Source organism: Lacerta agilis, chromosome 4, assembly GCF_009819535.1.
Source record: "Lacerta agilis isolate rLacAgi1 chromosome 4, rLacAgi1.pri, whole genome shotgun sequence".
Lineage (NCBI taxonomy): Eukaryota > Metazoa > Chordata > Lepidosauria > Squamata > Lacertidae > Lacerta > Lacerta agilis.
Window position 1 is genome coordinate 62,950,912 of NC_046315.1, and position 20,231 is coordinate 62,971,142.

The window sequence follows — 20,231 nt, forward strand, 5'->3', positions numbered from 1 at the left end:
AACAGGGACATAAATGATTTAATTATTAGATGCCACTTTTCTATGGAATAGTATCACCCCAAAAGACAATGTATCTGTTTCTCCAAACATTTTTGTTCTAATTTAGTTATAACAAAAATATATATAAACTATTCCATTTGCATTATTATCTATTGTTATAGATAATTAGCTTTATCCAGACTTGTTCTTTTGCAAATGGAAATACTCATTCTGTTTGCAGAAGAGGTAAGAGCCAAGTGAGGGTTTTGCTGGAAGAACCAGGTAGAATTGGTGAATATTGCCTGTCTGCTTCCTCCAGGAAAAATTAGGAACCATGCTAATTTTAAAAAAAAAATGTAATAAAAATAAAATAAAATATGAATAAAATTACTGATCAAGCATGTTTTTAAACTGCACTTTTTACACTTGTATTTCACATGATTTTAGAATTTCAAGATACCTTGGAATTTATTAATTTCTGTCACAGCTAAAAATTAGTAAAATTTCATCTGCGCATATGGTCTTTGAACTGCAGTTGGAAAAGGTTATTTGGCATTAACCTTAATGGCATTAAGACCATTAAGATTGTCACTTTTCTTGAATATTGTGATTGATATTGATGCAGGCGATGTTAATTTACTTGTTTTCATAGGAAAATCCGAAGAGATTATCCTTCTAAAATCCTCATTCAGTTGTGTGTTGCTTTGCTTCTACTGAACCTGGTTTTTCTCCTGAACTCCTGGATTGCTTTGTATAAGAATGAAGGCCTGTGCATCTCGGTTGCTGTATTTCTTCATTATTTCCTTTTGGTTTCTTTCACTTGGATGGGCCTCGAAGCCTTTCACATGTATCTGGCCCTTGTCAAAGTGTTCAATACTTACGTTAGGAAATACATCCTCAAGTTCTGCATTTTTGGCTGGGGTAAGTATTTCTTTCTGGATTTATATTTGAAATGAGAATATATATGTCCTTCTAACTTGTTTAGAAGGATGGAATCCCTTACTCACCTGAGAGTACAGCTATTGAATGCAGCGGGGCTTTACTTCTCAGTAGCCATATACAGGATTCCACTGTTAGTTGCTAAAGAAAGATCTATACACAGAGCCAATATGCTGCAGTAGACAGTGTGATAGAATTAGACTAGGATTTAGATTTCCATGAGATGTTGAACTCAGCTACATTAGTCAAATTACATTATAAATGTAGTTACAGGTAGGTAGCCGTGTTGGTCTGCCATAGTCAAAACAAAATAAAATAAAAAATTCCTTCCAGTAGCACCTTAGAGACCAATTAAGTTTGTTCTTGGTATGAGCTTTCGTGTGCATGCACACTTCTTCAGGTACACTGAGACGGAAGTCACCAAACCTTTAAATACAGTGAGGGAGTGGGGAGGGGTATTACTCAGAAGGGTGGTAGGAATGGGTGATCATTCCCTATGGGTGATAGGGTGGGAAAGCTGTTGACAACTCTTAACGGCTGCAATTGATCTTACAGGGAAATGCAAGGGATGAGATGGCTAAAGATAGCTTTGTCATGTATAATGAGATAAGAATCCAATGTCTTTGTTCATACCAGGTTTCTCCATGGTTTTAAGTTTGGTGATTAGTTGCAATTCAGCCACTTCTCTTTCCAGTCTATTTCTGAGATTCCTTTGTATTAAGACAGCTACTCTGAGATCTTTTATAGAATGTCCATTATAACACTGTGACACCAGATGGTGCTGTAGAGCTGAAATTGCAATTCGGTGATATTTTCCATTGTGAGCTTTACAATGGTCCCCCCCCCCGAGCATTTTCAGAGCGTTTTTTAATAGCTGTGTAGATCTAGCCATAGATTCAAACCGCCTTCAGCCGTGAGACGCATCTAGTCTTAGGCAAATCACTATCTCTCTACTTAGCCTACTACACAGTAGCTTTTTTTTATTTATTAAGAATTTAATTGATTCAGTTTAACTGAAATGAAACAACAATAGAAGTCGTTGTTGCAAGGATAAAGTAATATATCATCATGTATGCTTAGTGAATTTTAAAATAATAGGATCATTATACAAATTTTTGCAGTTCATAATACTTGTCTTTTTTAAAAAATAAGTCAGGCACAATTTCTTGGAAATTTATTCAGCAGTTAATATTCAGAAGAAATCAGGATGTTATGGCTTGTAATAGTGAACAAGAGCATTGCATAGGTGCAAATGCAATGTGTTGCTGCCTACCATCGCTTCCTTCAGCTTCCAAGCAGCATTGCAATAGCATACCTGCCCTGGCTGAAATGATAGCAATGGGGGCTCTAGGCCTACCTGAAGAGGGCATTCCAAAGGCGAGGAGTGCTGCTGAAACGGATCTATCTGAGCTCTCAGAAAAAAGATTTGTTTATACATATACGTAGTCATGTGTTTTTCTTCTGACAGTGATGTCAGCAGATTGCTTTCAAGTACGCTAATCTGTGGGATTTCAACTCCTTCTAGGAAACCTGCTATACTACACAGTGCTGTTGTAAAGATTATAAATGTATATGTATTGCTCTGAATATTTGTAATATCAAGTAGTGCCCATCCACCAGCACAATGTGTCTTCAAATTCCTAGTCCCCTGCATCCCTCCTTGCAGGTCCCCAAAATCTGCTCTGGAAGGTCAGGGCATCATCTAGAGTAGATTTGAGGAGCAGCATGCAGGGCTGTGCAGGGGAAGAGAGGAAGGAACCATTCCAGTCCTTTGTGCAAGCAGAGTCTGCTCCCATGACATTGTATTTCATCCTAAATACATGTTTTACTGTTGTTTCTATACAGTTTCTCATTGTCGGCTCTCCAACAACCTATATTTTCCATATACCTAATGCCTTTTTATCTTTCAGGAGTACCAGCAATTGTAGTAGCCATTGTACTGATAATATCTCGAGATAACTATGGACTTGGCTTTTATGGAAAGTTTCCCAACAACTCAAATGATGAATTGTAAGTCAGCAACAACCGCCATATGTTGTAATTATGAAGTTGCTTAAGTAGCAGCATGTACAGGGATGATTTTTGCTCCTCTTAATAATCATTCTTAAGGTCCTATGCCATATGTGTGACTGGGTTACTACCATACATAACTCTGGAATGATGGAGGAAAAAGAAAAGATATAAAATACGGATGTAAAATTAAAAGGATAAATTTAAAACGTGATTGTGCCCTGACTATAAAGAAACAAGATATTCCACTGTGTTACTTTAGGTGTGATATATCCTTTTGAATGCACTTGATTGCAGTGATGGAAAAAGTTAAAAATTTAAACTAAGTGAAAATCTGATTAAATATATATATACATATTTAATCTGTAAAGACAATTTGTGGCCTAGTTACTAACTTCAATTGCAAGTAAGGTATATGTGTAGCAGTCTCATCAAAACTGCAGACTACATGGCCGTTTTTTTTTTTTTTAATTCTGCTGCATGGTGGGATGCTGTTCTGGGGTGGGGAGAGAAAGGGCTTTACGTGCAACAAGTCACGTGACTTTCTCAGTTTAGAGCTTTTCATTTTCAAAATGTTTATGAAACTGACTGTCACTTTTCATGTCCCATTTTGTATTTTTATTTTTTAGTTGCTGGATTAAAAATGACATTGTGTTTTACATCACGGTTGTGGGATACTTCTGTACAATATTCTTGTTGAATATCAGCATGTTCATAGTAGTGCTGATTCAGCTTTGCAGAATCAAAAAGAAGAAGCAACTTGGTACCCAGCGAAAAACCAGCATCCAAGATCTCAGGAGTGTTGCTGGCCTCACGTTCCTACTGGGAATTACTTGGGGATTTGCCTTTTTTGCATGGGGTCCCGTAAATCTTGCATTTATGTATCTCTTTGCCATCTTTAACACCTTGCAAGGTATGTTCTTGGGTTTTTTTTATAGAAAAAAGTAGATCGTATTGAGACATAATTAACAGAATACTTATAGCACTCTGTACAATGCACACAAAAGCACTATCTGGATGCAATCCTTTGGTCCCAGCAAAGGGTGTAATAGGAGCAGTTGAATCCTGCTCTTTGATGATCTAGCGGTTTTATAAATAATTACAAAACCAGGTAAATCCAGTGCGTCCCTTAAACTTTAACACATTCTTTTTTGCAGGTTTTTTCATTTTCATTTTCTACTGTGTAGCAAAGGAAAATGTCCGCAAGCAGTGGAGAAGGTATCTGTGTTGTGGGAAGTACAGACTGGCTGAAAATTCTGGTAAATATATATATATATATTAAAATGTGAAAATTAAAATGTGTTTAGTCACAGTGAGTTGAATCTAAAGGTGCTGGGATAGCTCCGTTGGTAGAGCATGAGGCTCTTAATCTCAGTGTCCTGTGTTCACATTGTGCGAAATATTCCTACACTGCCGGGGGTTGGACTAGAGATGACCCCCAACTCTACAGTTCTCTGATTCTATGATTCTATGTATCTTTGTAAGCAGAAAATGCTTACAAAGCAGATCCCGCACTGTTACAAATGGTCCCCCAGTGGGGGGGGGGCAGTGCTGTGCAGAGGAGGGACTGGGAAGACACGCTTGCATGAACTCTGAGCTCGGGTAAGGCTTCTTAGACCGCATCTAGAATTTACATTTTTCACTGTTGCCAAATAAATTTACCAACCATTTTCAGACAGTATATTGGTTTGTTAGTGTAATTTATATACTTTTTCTAACTCTGTAATTACACAATCACCAGAAACTGTTCTGCAGTGTTTATCCAAGTACAAGTTGGCATGCTATTTGAAGCAGATTAAAAATCAATTTTATCAAACTGAGTTTTTGTTATTAGTAAAATCAGAGAACTTTGGTATTAAGAGAAATGGATAGTCAACATTTTCTAAATTACCAAGGATAAAACAACAATAAAAAATGTAAAGTATTGGCAAAATCTATAGTTATAAAACCATGGGGGGGGGGAGAATAGGGGGTTTATAGATATGAGGTTTAAATTACCTTATTAATTGTACTTTTGAATGGTGCTTTAACATACATAATTATTCAATTGTAATCTTTATTTTGCCGTAGATTGGAGTAGAACTGCTACAAATGGATTAAAAAAGCAGAATGTTAACCAGGCAGTATCCACTTCCTCCCATTCTTTGCAATCAAACAGTAACTCCACGAATTCCACCTCAATGCTAATGAATAATGATTACTCAGTGCAAGCAAATGGGAATGGTATGTATACTAAGATACTCAGCTTCTATATTGAACCAGTCAACAGACTCAAGTTCTAACAAACTTTTTAATATATATATATAAACATTTCAGGCAATGTCTCCAGTGAGAGGAATGGCGTTTCTTTCAACGTGCAGAATGGTGATGTGCGACTTCCTGACTTTTCAGGGAAACAGCTCATATTTCAAGAGAACAATGACACAGGCCCTAAGAAATCTTGCATTTCACTTAGAAGGACTTCAAAGAGAGGGAGCCTGCATTTTATTGAACCGATGTGACATTATTAAAAGTTGCTATTGTTTCGCACAGTGACATACAGGTTTATTTCAACCGTTTTACATAATGTGAGAAGGCTCCCCTCCCCCGCCGCCCCAGAAAAGGACATTATTTAATATATAATAGCAAAGCTTCAAGGCAGCCTCCGATTGTCGAAAGAGTTTGTATTTTTTTTTTCCTTTTAACGTCAGTGAAATTAATTGACAAGGTACGTTAGACGTAGCATCGTGACTGGAAAACACGACTGGCTAAATTGTGGGGGGGGGGTTTTTTAACAGTGGATGTTACAAGTTCCTTTTACAAGTTCAACTTACAGTTATGAATAACTCGAAACATTGTACAGTAATGTTGTATTACTATAGATAATTAGAAGCGAAACTGGAAAAGATGCTTAACGGTGAGATCCTTTACATATCTGTTCAGAAATAAGTTCCATTGAGTTCAACGGAATTTACTCCTAGATGTGTGTGTAGGTTTGCCTACATAGTAATATGGGATGTCTGCACCTTCCTTTTAATAGGATGTAGTCACAGACATAGTATTGTATATAGACAAAACAACAACTACCTTTGATTATCCTTTGTATTTATTTCTTGTAAATTAAGTTTAATATTCCTTTGTATAGAAAAAAATAGTTGTGCAGCGTTTGAAGCCTTATTGTAATTATAAATTTATATGAAGTGAATGATTTCAGTTATCCTTGAATACTTGTGTAAGTATATACAAAAATGTGTCTGTGAAATAATTTAAAATGGTCATGTACAAGTTGGGAAGACATTAGATTGCAAGTATGACTTCTGTTGGTGAGCTTGCTCATCACAGTTTAAGAACACATGAAAGCCTATTGGGAATTTTTTTTAAAAAATCTACAATTTAAAGATGGTTAGAGGAAAATCGACCACTATTTCTCCCCAGAATGGTGTTGTCATGTTAAAATAAAACCACTCACAGGTGTTTGGGCTTGAAACAAATTATTCAAGCATTGGTGATGCCATGCCATTTACCAGGGATATGCAGGTGAAACTCGAAAAATTATAATATCATGGAAAAGTCCATTTATGTAAGCAATTGTTTTCATTAGCTACTGGAGTTTAATATATGAGATAGACTCATGACATGCAAAGCGAGCTATGTCAAGCCTTTGCTTGTTATAATTGTGATGATTATGGCGTGCAGCTGATGAAAACCCCAAAGTTGAAATTGTTAATTTGAGGTTCTCATCAGCTGTACGCCATAATCATCACAATTATAACAAATAAAGGCTTGACATATCTTGCTTTGCATGTCATGAGTCTATCTCATATATTAGTTTCACCTTTTAAGTTTAATTACTGAAAGAAATGAACCTTTCCACGATATTCTAATTTTTCGAGTTTCACCTGTATATTGTAACAGAAATCCTTCTGAAGGACTGCTTCAGAAGGGAAGGGAAGGGATAATCTTCCTGTTGCCCCTAAAGCATTGCTTTGGGGAGGGGTTTGTAGTTCCTTTATATCACCGTAAATCCTTCAGCAAACACTATTCACTCTTCATCGCTGCTTAGGGCTAACAGTTATGCATATCCACTTCTGCCAGGGATGTTTTCCAGCAGCAGATATATGTGTACACGAACCATTCATGGTTGGAATCAGTTTGGGGAATCAAGGGACACACAGGGTCATTTTGACAAGCAGTCTTTCACAAGTCCTGCATGCTCTTAATACATCTCTGTAAAGTGCAATTTAGCACACACACAGCTTTCGTCAAAGTCAAAGGTGACCAAGTGCCTTGGATATCTGTTGATCAAAAAGGCAGTTCTATTTTGCAACCTCCTCAGATACGTTAACTGCCAGGTCATGGAGCTTGTAACCAATGGTCAGGGAAGCTCCAAAAGGTGCATCCTCATTTTACTGCGTTAACAGTATCACTCATGAACAATTAGCATAGCGTCACAGGCCTCTCATTTAACCTTCTAGACTGAATGCTGATTTTATGCCTAGACTACTTTCATTATGAGTAATAGAACTGTTTATCCTTAGCTGCAAATTCTTGACAGATGCATTCTTGACACATAACCTGTACAAAGATAATGAAACCAGCAGATATCTTGTAATTTCATTTTTTTAGTAAATAATTCTGTTAGCTGGCTAGTAGATTTTGCTGTTTGTTTGTTTTTTAAAAGAAATTTTGCTTACGCCTTTAATTTTTAATCTTCAGTTGCAGGAGAGAAATAAACAAATACGTATTTCTGCCAGTTATGTCTAGCCTAAGAAACATTATGCCATAATCATAATTATAGCATTATAAGGCTGTTAGTCTTTAAGATGCCACATGGCTATTTCTTTTTGCAACAACTAACACATTATCCCCCAATAAGCAAGTGACATTTGGGTGGCGCTGTGGGTTAAACCACAGAGCCATGGGCTTGCTGATCAGAAGGTCAGCGGTTTGAATCCCCGCAACGGGGTGAGCTCCCGTTGCTTGGTCCCTGCTCCTGCCAACCTAGCAGTTTGAAAGCATGTCAAAGTGCAAGTAGATAAATAGGTACGCTCCGGGGAAGGTACACGGCGTTTCCGTGTGCTGCTCTGGTTTGCCAGAAACGGCTTTGTCATGCCGGCCACATGAGCCGGAAGCTGTACGCTGGCTCCCTCGGCCAGTAAAGCGAGATGAGCACCGCAACCCCAGAGTTGTCCGCGACTGGACCTAATGGTCAGGGGTCCCTTTACCTTTACATTTTATTCACCCACCTCATGCTTTTCTTTTGAAATTATTTAAATGTGTGTAAATACTGGCATATTAGGTGATGATAGTTCCACAAAATGCCACAGTACAGTGTCTGGAAAACTCTTCCAAAAATCAGTTTTATACCCTTCACATGTATTAAATTGTACAATTTGGAAGTAACATTGAGAATTGCTCTGGAAGTAAACTACTTGTCGCACAGGTGGTGTCATCAGAAAAGGTTCTGCTGAAGACAATTGGGATTCCAGGTGACATTCACATTTTGGAGAACTGAGCCCCAAGCAACAAAATGAATTTCAAAAGGGGCAAATGTAAGTTTCTAAATTAAGGAAGGAAGAACCAGATGTGCAAATCTAAGATGGGGGGGACACACCTGTGAAAAGGATCCAGGGGTCTTGGTGACCAAGATGATAAAGGGTCTTGAAAATAAGCCTTATGAGGAACATTTTGGGTGTGTAGTAGCCTGTGAAATAGGAGGCTGAGAGGAGATATGATAGCCACCTTCAAATATCTAAGGGCTGTCATATGGAAGATGGAGCAAGCTTGTTTTCTTCTGCTCTGGAGGGTAGAACCAATGGATTCAAGTTACTGTACAAGAAAGGAGATTGACGGAACATCAGTAAGAGCTTCGACGGTGGAACGGTCTCCCTTCGGAGGTAGTGGACTCCTTCACTGGAGGTTTTAGGCAGAGGTTGGATGGCTTCCGCTGAGATTCCTGCATTGCAGGGTACTGGACTAGATAACCCTCGAGGTCACTTCCAACTGTACCATTATATGATTTATTAGCAGTCCAGGAACTTCCATTGCAGCAAGGCTGAGCATCTTAGCTGAGCGCGCGTGTAAAAGCTCAAGCCCAACTCTGCCCTGCGTTCGGCCCCCTCGCGCTGATTCTTCTCCCCGCAACAGGAAAACAGCTTGCGAGAAAGTCCTGACAGGCTTATAAAGCGGCTTCATCTAAAAGCAAAACAGAACAGGCAGAATGCACCCACTGTGTTGCGTACACGCAGGCGCAAAATGAAACCCTCCTTCCTCTCGCATTCCCCCCACCTCCTTATACCGGAAGAACAATGTAAATATTTTTTTTTGTGGGTCACGTCTTTGCTGTCACATATATCTTCGAAGACCTGCCTAAAACGCGAGCGGCTTGCAATAAGAGGCGGGTTGTCTTCGGGATTTTGCCGGCCCCGTAACCAGTCTAATAAAGAGGAGGAACTATTTCTCGGGCCCGGACGGCGCGTGCCTGGCTGCAACCTGACCTCGGGAGCTGGCCGCTACGGGAGCTGCTGCAAGAGCCTCCACCCTCGCCGAGGGAGGCGCTCCCGGGGGGACTGACGAGGCTCCCGGAAGAAGAGCCGCGTCCCGAAAGCGACCCTGAGCTTCCATTCCGGGGCGGTGGGGTGCCTGGGGGCGAGGGCGACAACCCTGCCAGGTCGGGCAAGCCAGCTCGAGCAGCTGGGCAAGGAATAGGGCTTTCCTGCTGAGGGGCGAGAGCTGCCCGCCCGCTCCTTTTTGGAGAGTTCGCAGGAAGAAATAGCACCGCCCCATCCCGGAGAATGGGATTCGGTGGAGATCCTTGGCAGGTAAGGGCATCGCTGTTTGTGGCGTACTTGCATTATGTGAGTTAAGTGAAAAGGGGATGGGGGGCTGTCCGATGCTACCTTGTAGCTCCATCCGAGCCTTTCGGTTGTATAGGACGCTTAATCTTAGGAAAACGCACCTTTGGTTGCCAGTTGTTTTATTTATTTATATACCGCTTGCTTGCAGTAGTTAAACCTCAGTTAAAAGTATTCAAAGAATCAACAGGAGCCGTTAAAAACGATCAAAAGCATTTGTAGATATTTAAGATTAACAGTAAAAGAGATTTTAAAATATCAGCCTCTGTGTGTATGGATAGGATTGTCCAAAGAGAAATGTTTTAAGCAAAGTGCTAAAAAGTGAAGGTGCCTGCCTGGTATCAATAGGCAAGGAGTTTCAAAATGTAGGTGCCATTGCACTAAAGCTGCAGAAGGAGTAGGATGTGCTGCTTGCAGCACCCACAGATTGAAAAAGAAAGATGGGCATGTATTGGGTAAGGTGATCTTGCGAGTAAACCCGTCCTAAGCCTGTGAGGGTTTTATATACCAGTTCTAACCCCTTGAACCTGGCTGGTCACAAAGTGGCAACCAGGGCTGATCTCTGAGCAGAAGTATTATGAGTTGGCAGGGTCTCACACCTGTCAGCACTTGTGCAGCAGCATTCTATACTAAATGCAGTCAAGTACAAGCAGGCCCTTGCAGAGCCAGGCAGAGGCCCGGGCCAGGTAGATAATGTGCCCCCCCTTTTTTTTACCCTGGGGATTTCAAGGCTTGAACCGTATCTGCATATAAAGACAAAATGGAAAATAAAGATATACAATAGTGCTTTTTAAAAACACATAGGAAAAGGATTGTTTTAAGTATTTACATTTAAAAAATGGTGAGCGATTGTGAATATGCTGACCGAGGCCCCCTTTGGAATCGGAGGCCCCGGGCCAAGTGGCCCATATGACCCCCCCTCTTTTTGGGCCTGAGTACAAGGGAAGCCCCACATAGTGTATTACCGGTATTTTATTATTATTTGTTAAATTTGTGTGGTGCCCTTCATCTGTAGATCTCAGGGCAGTTCACAGCATAAAAACACAAATACATAAAACAAAACAAAACAAAACAATAACACACCCACCCCGTGTATTGCAGCTGTTCGTTCTTGAAGTCACCAGTGCCTTCAATACTGTGGTCCAGCTCTTCTGATCTAGGAACAGCCATAACTGTTGTAACAAGTGCAGCTGGTTAAAGGCACGTCTAGTCACTAAGGCTACCTGGGCCTCCAGCAATGAAGCTGGATCCAGAAGCATTCCAGAATGTGCTCCTTTAGAGGGAGTTCAACCCTGTCCAGGGCAGGCAATTGAGCAATTTCTCTGACATGGAAACCACTCGCCCACAGCTCCTCCGTTATGTCAGGATTCAAGTTCAGCTTATCTTCCCTCATCCACCCACCATCTGGGCACTGGCCCAGGGCCCACATGGCCTCCTGATTCAGATGTTATGGAGAAACGGAGCAGAGTGTCATTAGGGTACTGTAGGCATCTTGCCCTGAAACCCCTAATGACTCCTCCCAGCAGCTTCATAACTGCCAGGGGCAGAGAAGCACTTTTCCAATGCCTTTCTCTGGACTATCTCCCATAGGTAGGACCAGAACCACTGTGGTACAATGCTCTCAATTCCTATTCCATGCGGCTTGTCCAGGAGGGTAATATGGTAGGTGGTATCAAAAGCCATGAAGAGATCAAGAAGCAGGAGCAAGGTTGCACTCCCCCTGTCCGGCTTTCTGTAAAGGTCATCCAGGACGTCCAAGGACAGTTGTTCAAGGATAGAGCACATTGGTTATGTTCTAAAGAAGACAATTCCAATCAGTAGCCTTCGTCTATAATAAAAAGCATCTAGCTACTTTCAGATATAAGCAGTTGAGGAGGACACCTGCTTCTAAAAAAGTAAAATAGTTATGCTAAAGTAATACCACAAATAGCAAGACACTGTAAACAAGGGCTTTTTATTTTTGCTAGCGTAGTCAAATTATCATTTTGTACCCTCCATTCTGTTTGTTTTCTGTCCTCAGCAGTGTAACACTGTCATGTTACATCAGTAGTACATCAAATGATAAAAATTGACCTGGTTACTATGGGTGTACCCGGGCAGGGGCAGATGCCCCCCTAAATCAACTAAATAAAAATATTTAACTGACCAATTGCATCACAAATAACTTAGTTCTGCCCCCCGTTACATAAAGCTTGTCTCCTAAAATAAATCCTGGCTATGCCCATGCTTGTTACTATTTTCATTTTCATTTTTAATTTCACTAGCACTACTATTGTGCTTCACATTAGTTAACCAGAACTAAATGCTACCCTGCCCCCCCCCCGCAAATTACTGGCCACTATTGCTAATTTAGTCTGCAGTCCTATGCTTATTCTTACTTACCTTTGAACTCAGTGTAAATGCATTGGGCAAAATGGGCAGACAGTAGCTCCCTCCAAATAACTTTCCTTCTCTGAGGTAGACAACTATGGGATTCAAACATTCAGACTTAGCTTGCATGAATGGCAAGGACCTTCCTGAAACCACATTTTGCTGTGCTGGTTTCAAGATCCATCCATTTATTTGAGTTGAGAAATAGAGATGGTGGTGGTTGCAGTGGAGACCTCTGTAGTTTTAAATGCTTTGGAAACTGTTAATTTGAAAGAATGCAGCAGCATTTCTGTACATTTGGTTGCATTCTTGATTCAGTAAGTTTGCTCCTAGTTTGGGACGTGGGTGGCACTGTTGTCTAAACCACTGAGCCTCTTGGGCTTGCTGATTGGAAGGTTGGCGGTTCGAATCCCCGCGACTGGGGTAAGCTCCCGTTGCTCTGTCCCAGCTCCTGCCAACTTGGCAGTTCGAAAGCATGCCAGTTCAAGTAGATAAATAGGTACCGCTGCAGCGAGAAGGTAAACGGCATTTCCGTGTGCTCTGGCACTAGTCACGGTCCTCCGTGCGCCAGAAGCGGTTTAGTCCTGCTGGCCACATGACCCAGAAAACTGTGGACAAACGCCGGCTCCCTCGGCCTGAAAGCGAGATGAGCACCGCAACCCCACAGTCGCCTTTGACTAACTTAACTGTCCAGGGGTCCTTTACCTTACCTTTTACCTTTTATGTTTCTCAGGGGTTTTTTTGAGGACAGTTAAGTTATCCATGTACAATGGTTCTTGGTTTTGTTATATACACAGCTAGATGTCTAACGTGGACATAAGATACTGTCGATGACCTTTAGCACAGAAAATGGAATTTGAATGAGGGTGGAAGCTGGATTGTATGTGCCTATGGAGTATGGATATCATTTCAAGGGTACAGTAATATAGTGAACAGCTAATATGAGTACTGTACAGTAGTGAGTTTGCTTCTATGTAACTGTGTATAGGGTTGCTGCTTCAAGAGTATAGTTGAGACGGTGAATTATATGTAGGCAAAAGGGGAAACTCCCTGGCTATTTTGTTGACAACTACTCTGTTTATTTTTGAACAAAGATGCCTGCTACCATCGACTTACAATTCAGTCTGCTGACGGATGAATGAGCTATTAGTGCTAAAAGCTGCTAGAAAGACATTGGCGCCTCCAGCCCCCCAGCCTTTCTCCTGAAAAATGAGGAGCAGAAGCAACTCTGGAGTCCGTTTAGACGGCTACGCCCGGCTTGTTCAACAGACCATTTTGAGTTATCAGGTCAGTGCCGCTACTTACAAGTGAAAGGGTTGTTTCTGTGTTTAACAGCCCTACCTGTTTTCATATTTATTTTTAGCAATCATTGTTTGCTCGCATATCGAAGCATTTGCTCTGACCTGTAAGATGTTTGCTTTAGCTAGATGTGAAGAGAATATTTTGGATCATAGATTCATGGAATTGCAGAGTTGGAAGGGATCCCGAGGGTCATCCAGTCCTGCACCCTGCAATGCAGGAATCTCAAATAGGTCATACATGATGGGTGGCCATCCACTCCCTGCTTAGAAACCTCCAAAAACGGAGAGTCCACCACCTTTTGTGGGAGTCTGTGCCACTGTTGAACAGCTCTTACCAGAAGAAAGTTTTTTCTGATGTTTAGTTGGAATCTCCTTTCTTGTAACTTGAATACATTGGTTTCCTACCCTCCAGAGCAGAAGAAAATAAGCTTGCTCCATCTTCCATGTGAGAGCCCTTTTGATATTTGAAGATGGCTGTCATATCTCCTCCCAGTGTCCTCTTTTCCAGGCTGAACATACCCAAGTCTCTCAACCATAAGGCATGGTTTCCAGACCGTTGATCATCTTGGTCACCCTCCTCTGCAATCATTCAAGCATGTCAATATCCTTCTCAAATTGTGGTGCCCAGAATTGGAGACAGTACTCTGGGTGTGGTCTGACCAAGGCAGAGTGGAACTAAAGTCTAGATGTTTGATTTCCATGGGTACAGTTATTTCTGGGCGCATGGCAACAAATAATCAAGAAACGTTGGTGAGGCAGTCTGCAACAACTCACTTTTATGTGTGAGTCCCAAGCATAGACATCATAATGGGCATCTTCTTAGGTGCCTATGTAATTCTACCGCTCCCTTCCAAAGTTCTTTGAGCGGGCTGAGAAGGCTTTAAATAGTTTTAAATGACTGGCAGATTCCAGTGATCAGAAGGACATATTGTCCCCTTTTTAAGGTAATACAGAATGTGGACAGGGGTCTCTCACATCCTCAAGCCTCCACACGTCTATCTCTGGTGACAAAGTCATTGGCTTCTGCTGCTTTGGGATTTTGCTTACCAGCTGAGCTTGTATCCCCTCTGCTCCTTCCTGTCATATTTTAGCTGAGTTGAGCAGCTGATAATAAATGTGTGGAGTGTTTTTGCCCTTGACAGTTGCTTCAAGGGAATTTCCTAGCTCACAGGCTTCCCCCAGAGCCTACTTTCTCCTTCCCAGATTGTCTACCACATCTCTGCCTACTCCTCACCTTAGAAGTCTGATACATGGTTAAGATGTGACATTTATCAGCCCAGAGTAGGGAATGCTTGGCCTTTTGCAGACGGTGTGGAGTGATGCTTTGCTGTAGTTCCTCCTGCTGCTGCTTTTTCAGCACATGTCAAGTTTTCTTTAAGATCATCTGTGCATCTTTCCAAAGTTTCTGAGTCCTGACATGTTAATCCTCCTCTCTGTTTCCAACATTCAGGTTGTGAGTGCCAATTCTCATGTAGCTAATACATAACACCCACCCATAAGAAGGCTTGAGGGAACCCCAAGGTTTGCAAAAGTGTAAAGAAATCTTTAGGGGGGAACTGAGGGGGATCTCCCCAAATAGCCTAATAAGGGCTGAGCTTGCTCAGTGGCCTTGAAATATGGAGGTCACATCCATTTAAAGCATTCTTTAACTGCCCAGAATTCCTCCCAAGAATTCTGGGAACAAATTTGTTAAGGTGGCTGTGAATTGTAGCTCTGTGAGAAATGAACTACAGTTCCCAGGATTCTTTGGGGGAATAAATCTTTGTTTAAAGCAGCATAAGACCGCTATAAATGCAATATGTGGATGTGCATAACTGTTGGGCAGAAAACCAGGGAGAGGACTGTTAGAGCTGCTTATACATTTATTCTTATTTTAACAAAGTTTATATGCCGCTTACTCAAACAAAGAACCTCAAAGTGGTTTACAAAAGGCAATAAAATATTCATTAAAAATACCAGTAAAAGCTAACATTAAAAACCAGGTGGTTTATATATAGATATATATATATAGATAGATATAGTCAGTTATTTTTAAACAGTTATTCTTAAATCACGTTAATATTGCATGCTAAAATTACATGCCTTGTTAGGCTTGCTGAAGCAAATAAAGTTTTTAGTAATATAGCACAAAATTGGCACCATCGGTTTCCATGTGTAGGTGCCACAGATATCAATAAGACTAACTTGGCTAACAAGTACCTGTGTCTTTTAACCACACATATATTTGTTAAATAGATAATGGTACACTTGTCATGTTTGGATACATTCTGCTACATGGAAATGATACAGGTCTCTGTGACTCTTAGGATAGATGTGCCTATAATTGTAGGAACATGGTTGGCTGCTACTATTTATTACGTTGTGGCTAAGAAATAAACCATGAGCATTGCAAAAATCTTAGGTAAAGAATAACTAGAGCCATTGGATACATTTGGGCTCCTGGATAAGAATAAACAAAATGCTCAAATTCTCCAGTTTGTTGAGCTGAAGGCACCCTACGAGAGAGAGCAGCAGTGTCTTTTGAGGGAGCCTTCAGTTAAAATACTTTAATCTACAGTGATGAGAGCAGGATTTTTTCCATGAGTCACTTTCCAAATATACTTCTTACATAGAAGTGTATGCTGGAGTAGAACAGAATAAAGGGCATAATGCAAATTGAAGACCCTAAAGGTCATTGACAACTTTGACACCAGGAGCAGACTCTACAGATGACAATTAGTAACCTCCCTTTAATATTGTCTGCTGGAATAAGACATCACAATACCAAGCAAATCTCAATAGAAAACTGAGGAAGATGCGCCACAACAAGATAAACAGGTATGTCCAGTGCAACTCCAAAAATTGAGTCACGTTTTACTTAACTTGAGGGAAATATTGAAATATAGAATTAGGAAGACCCCACACTGTACATGCATGCTATTGCAGGCAGTGGAAACCAGCATTGCAAAAGCACAGAGTGACTTCTGAGCTCAGTTCCTTTCTCACCACACCACACCCTTCTCACTTTTTACTCCTTGTTCCTCTGGCACCAAGACATAATTTGGGTAGTATGATTAGTTATGTGTTGGTGTCTTCCACAAGCACAGGGGCAGTCTTTATGTTTATGTGCTATTTTTTTATTTTTGTATCTTACAGCACAGCCCTAACCATGTCTTACTCAGATGTAAATCCTATTGAATTCTGTGGATCTTACTCCCAGGTGTGTGGGGGCTGGGATTAAAGATAATTAATTACTACACGAGCAAATTCCAATTCCAAATCCAAAAATAAGTTGTGCAAACTCCTGTATATCTTCATTTAAAATGTATGAAATGTTTTTAAATGTCCCTAACCCCTTAATTTATACTGTGTTTTACTAAGACTATATTCCCTCAGAAGTTTAATAATTAATAATTAAGTCCACACAACCCGGCTCTCCCTGTGACCTTAAAGCATAAGGACAGTTGATAACAGCCATTGTGGCTCTGTAATATTTCACAACGTTTCAAAACCTAAAGATCATTCTCTGTTCCTGTGCACAGTCAGTTCCCCAGAAACCTCCTCCTTAGAATGTTCCGTTACTCCTCTGGCTCTGAGCCCAGAATGAAGCTGCTAAAACACACCCCCTCCTCCTTTTTCTTCTCATACCACAGAAATGAGTGCTGTAATTGACCTACGTCTAACATGCAATATAAGACAAAACTACAGGTTCCACACAGACATGCAAACCCCTGAATGTAGCTTCCAGTACTGCAAATTTCAGTGTAGAAGCGGCAGGAGTAGAAAACCTGCTCAGCTCTTATTTCTCTGGCCATTTCTCTTCTCAAAAAGCTGCACACACCCCAGATGATTTTTAGCTCGCAGGAAAAAAGATAAGGCTATGTTTCCTTATGAGGTGAAAAGCAATGGAGGAGTGGTTTTGAAGTGGGCGAGGGGAACATCCCAGATGGAAAAGTTTAAAAGAGCTCCTTTGCTCAGGCCTGGCATATGGCTTCTTCAGGCAGCTGCAGGGGCCTCATTGTTTTGCAATCTAGGCCCAGCCATAGTGTTCATTGGACCTATGGCGATGTAGCAGCCAAATGTAGGAAGAACACCCATGAGAAATGGAGAAATTCAAAATCATTGGCATTTACAGGCGAATCTACCTCATTCATACTTTCTGAACCAATACCTGAACCTATGATTCTATGGCTCCCCACTGAAATTCGCACTTCTCTGAATTTTGTGGTGCAGTTCTCTAGCCAAGTAATGTGTACAAAAATGCACACGCTAGGGTAAGGTGTGCTTAGAAGTGCTCAGGCTGTTTAACCCCCCCCCCTTTTTTAAAATCTTCTTTCAGAACCCTGTTACGGGACTGCTCTCCGCCAGTACTGAGCAAAAGGATGCTTGGGTACGAGATAATATTTATAGCATTTTGGCTGTGTGGGGCTTGGGGATGGCCTACAGGAAGAATGCAGATCGGGATGAAGATAAAGCCAAAGCATATGAACTGGAGCAGGTATGTCTTTGGATCACTATTTACTCTCTGTTATGATATGTAAAGATGAATTTATTTATTACTTACTCTACAAGTGAATAAACATACTGTCGTTTTCAGTGCATAGTGAATGCTGCTTAATTTATGGGTGGTGTTAAATAATTGAAAAGTGGTAAGATCAAAGCAATGGATGAGATTTGAGGGAAGCAGCCATATGATGATTGACTTCATAAATCCATCCCCCGCGTTTGAAGGACAATTCATTTGTACAGTAACGATATGTGAGCTTCTATAGCTCCATTCACAGGCTCACCTGAATCAAGCTCAGTTTTGGGCCCAATTCCTAGCAGGCTCAAATTTTGACATTTTGAGGGCATTTCAAGCTTCATGGAAGCCAGATTTCCTCACAAGTTCCTTCTGGTGCCCACTTCTCAAATCTCATCTGACTTTTATAGCAGCAATGGCAATCTTTCTTTCTTTCTTTCTTTCTTTCTTTCTTTCTTTCTTTCTTTCTTTCTTTCTCTGTCTTATTCTTTGCTATGGCCTCAGAAACTCAGCATAATGCTGTTGCTGTTGCTTTTATTGTTACTGCCGCCGCCGCCACCTGGTAAAGTTTCGGTGGCAAAAAGGAAGAGAGAGTGGCTGAAATGGCAGAGGGAGCTAATGCTGGGCCTGGTCTTAATCCAAACCAGAAATATTTGGGATTTGCCTTGTAATTAGCTTGCCAATTTTGAATGAGGAAAGCTCATGCTTCAGATTCCCCAACTTTGAACTACAGCTGCATAACTCCATGCACCAACATTTGCCTGCTATGTCCCTGAGGAAAGCTCTGAGCTTCTATTTATAGCGTAAGAATGATTATTTTTAAAAAATTCTTTTGGTTCTGTGACCACCCAATCACTTTAGCTGTGACATAAAGCAACTGAAACAAAATAGAAAATTCCTTCCAGTAGCACCTTAGAGACCAACTGTGTTTGTTCTTGGTATGAGCTTTCGTGTGCATGCACACTTCTTCAGATACGAAATAAAGCAATTGCTTATTGTTCTAGCTTGTACCTTTGTCATAAAATCAGGTTACGCAGCTGAGCAAATTGTTTTCTTAAATGTATAGGATAGTTTTGTAAATGTTCTTTTTTCTTTTCTTTTTTTACACAAGCATTGATCATTAGTTATTAAGACCCAAAATAATGTTTGCATGCTTTCTTTAATTATATTCCTGCAGAATGTTGTGAAACTGATGCGGGGACTTCTGCAATGTATGATGAGACAGGTAATGATAAACAGGATGACTTGCGTTCTGTTATTTTCAGAGGCATGGCCAGGTTTAATGATAGCAGTGCAACTTTAGGTGTGACGAATGGGACACATGAGGAAGGCAGGTTCAAACAAAGTAGTACTTTCGGTGTACCGAAAGTAGTACCTAGCAGCTCCTCTGAAACCATTTCCACTCGTGGGAGGGAAAATGCATTTTGGACTTTGCAAGCTAAAACGAGTCCAACTACCGGTAAAATGAATTTAAGGGCAGCCTGCCATGAAATGGATATTACATATAAAACTATTTTAAGTGCATGTTCTATTTATACAGCATGCCTCTCTAGTATAAATGAAATAACCCTCCTTCTTGGAATTGCAGTACACTAGTTGCCTGAAGTAACAGTGGGAGTTATTGTCCCATGCAGATTGCAGGTGTGAGAAGCCCCCCCCCCCCACTCTCTTTATTTCACTGGAGTGCAAATGGCTGAAGACCTTCAACCACCCCCCAAGCCTAGGTTCTGGCAAACGCCATCCTCTTCCCACACTGGCTTGTTTCTGCAAGAAACATTTTTCAGTTGAGAGCAAATGGTGTGATTAACATTGTTCGTAGCTGGGCGCTTCAAGTGGTTAAAATAAAAAACGCATAGTCTCCCTAGCAATTTCACTATAGGTACACATGTGAACTTACTGTACATGATCAGTGATTGAGAGATTGTGTTCAATGTTTTTAATTTGTCATTTTTATCCTTGGGCTAGAATCCATGACATTTTAGCCCCAGTGCAGTATTCTTGGAATACTTTCATATTCTTGTGTGGTTGCTGTGAACTGAAAACACTACCTAATTCTGCCAGGCCCAAATATTGGCTAGGATGATGTCCATTTGGATATTTCCTTCCTTTATATAAGTCCAGTGTTGTATAATGTTGTGTAAAGGATGCCTGGTTTCTTTTTAGCGGCTCTGTTTACCAGTTAGAAGCTTCTACCTGTGTGTCAGTCTTCCAAACAATCTAAGAGGCAGACCAACTGACTGGCTCTTTACAGTAAATTTCCACACCTCTATTCAAGATACTTCATTGGTTTGTTGAAGA

At 40.8% G+C, this 20,231-nt stretch overlaps 2 protein-coding genes across 4 annotated transcripts in view; both read left to right on the forward strand.

Annotated features, from left to right (window-relative positions):
* ADGRG2 (adhesion G protein-coupled receptor G2) overlaps positions 1–6,283 on the forward strand; it is a 46,663-nt gene extending 40,380 nt beyond the window's left edge. The window contains exons 23-28 of the mRNA XM_033147317.1: positions 632–900; positions 2,829–2,928; positions 3,558–3,841; positions 4,086–4,187; positions 4,999–5,151; positions 5,245–6,283. Of these exons, the coding sequence (XP_033003208.1) occupies positions 632–900; positions 2,829–2,928; positions 3,558–3,841; positions 4,086–4,187; positions 4,999–5,151; positions 5,245–5,429 (1,093 nt within the window). The 3' untranslated portion in view covers positions 5,430–6,283. The remainder of the gene's footprint in view (positions 1–631; positions 901–2,828; positions 2,929–3,557; positions 3,842–4,085; positions 4,188–4,998; positions 5,152–5,244) is intronic.
* A 3,003-nt stretch (positions 6,284–9,286) lies between these two features.
* PHKA2 (phosphorylase kinase regulatory subunit alpha 2) overlaps positions 9,287–20,231 on the forward strand; it is a 51,329-nt gene continuing 40,384 nt past the window's right edge. For 2 of the 3 annotated variants that reach the window (XM_033147319.1, XM_033147320.1), the window contains exons 1-4: positions 9,288–9,728; positions 13,226–13,418; positions 17,751–17,909; positions 19,111–19,158. In XM_033147319.1, the coding sequence (XP_033003210.1) occupies positions 13,341–13,418; positions 17,751–17,909; positions 19,111–19,158 (285 nt within the window). In that variant the 5' untranslated portion in view covers positions 9,288–9,728; positions 13,226–13,340. Of the gene's footprint in view, positions 9,729–13,225; positions 13,419–17,750; positions 17,910–19,110; positions 19,159–20,231 lie in introns of all 3 variants that reach the window. The other variant, XM_033147318.1, reaches the window with a different exon arrangement.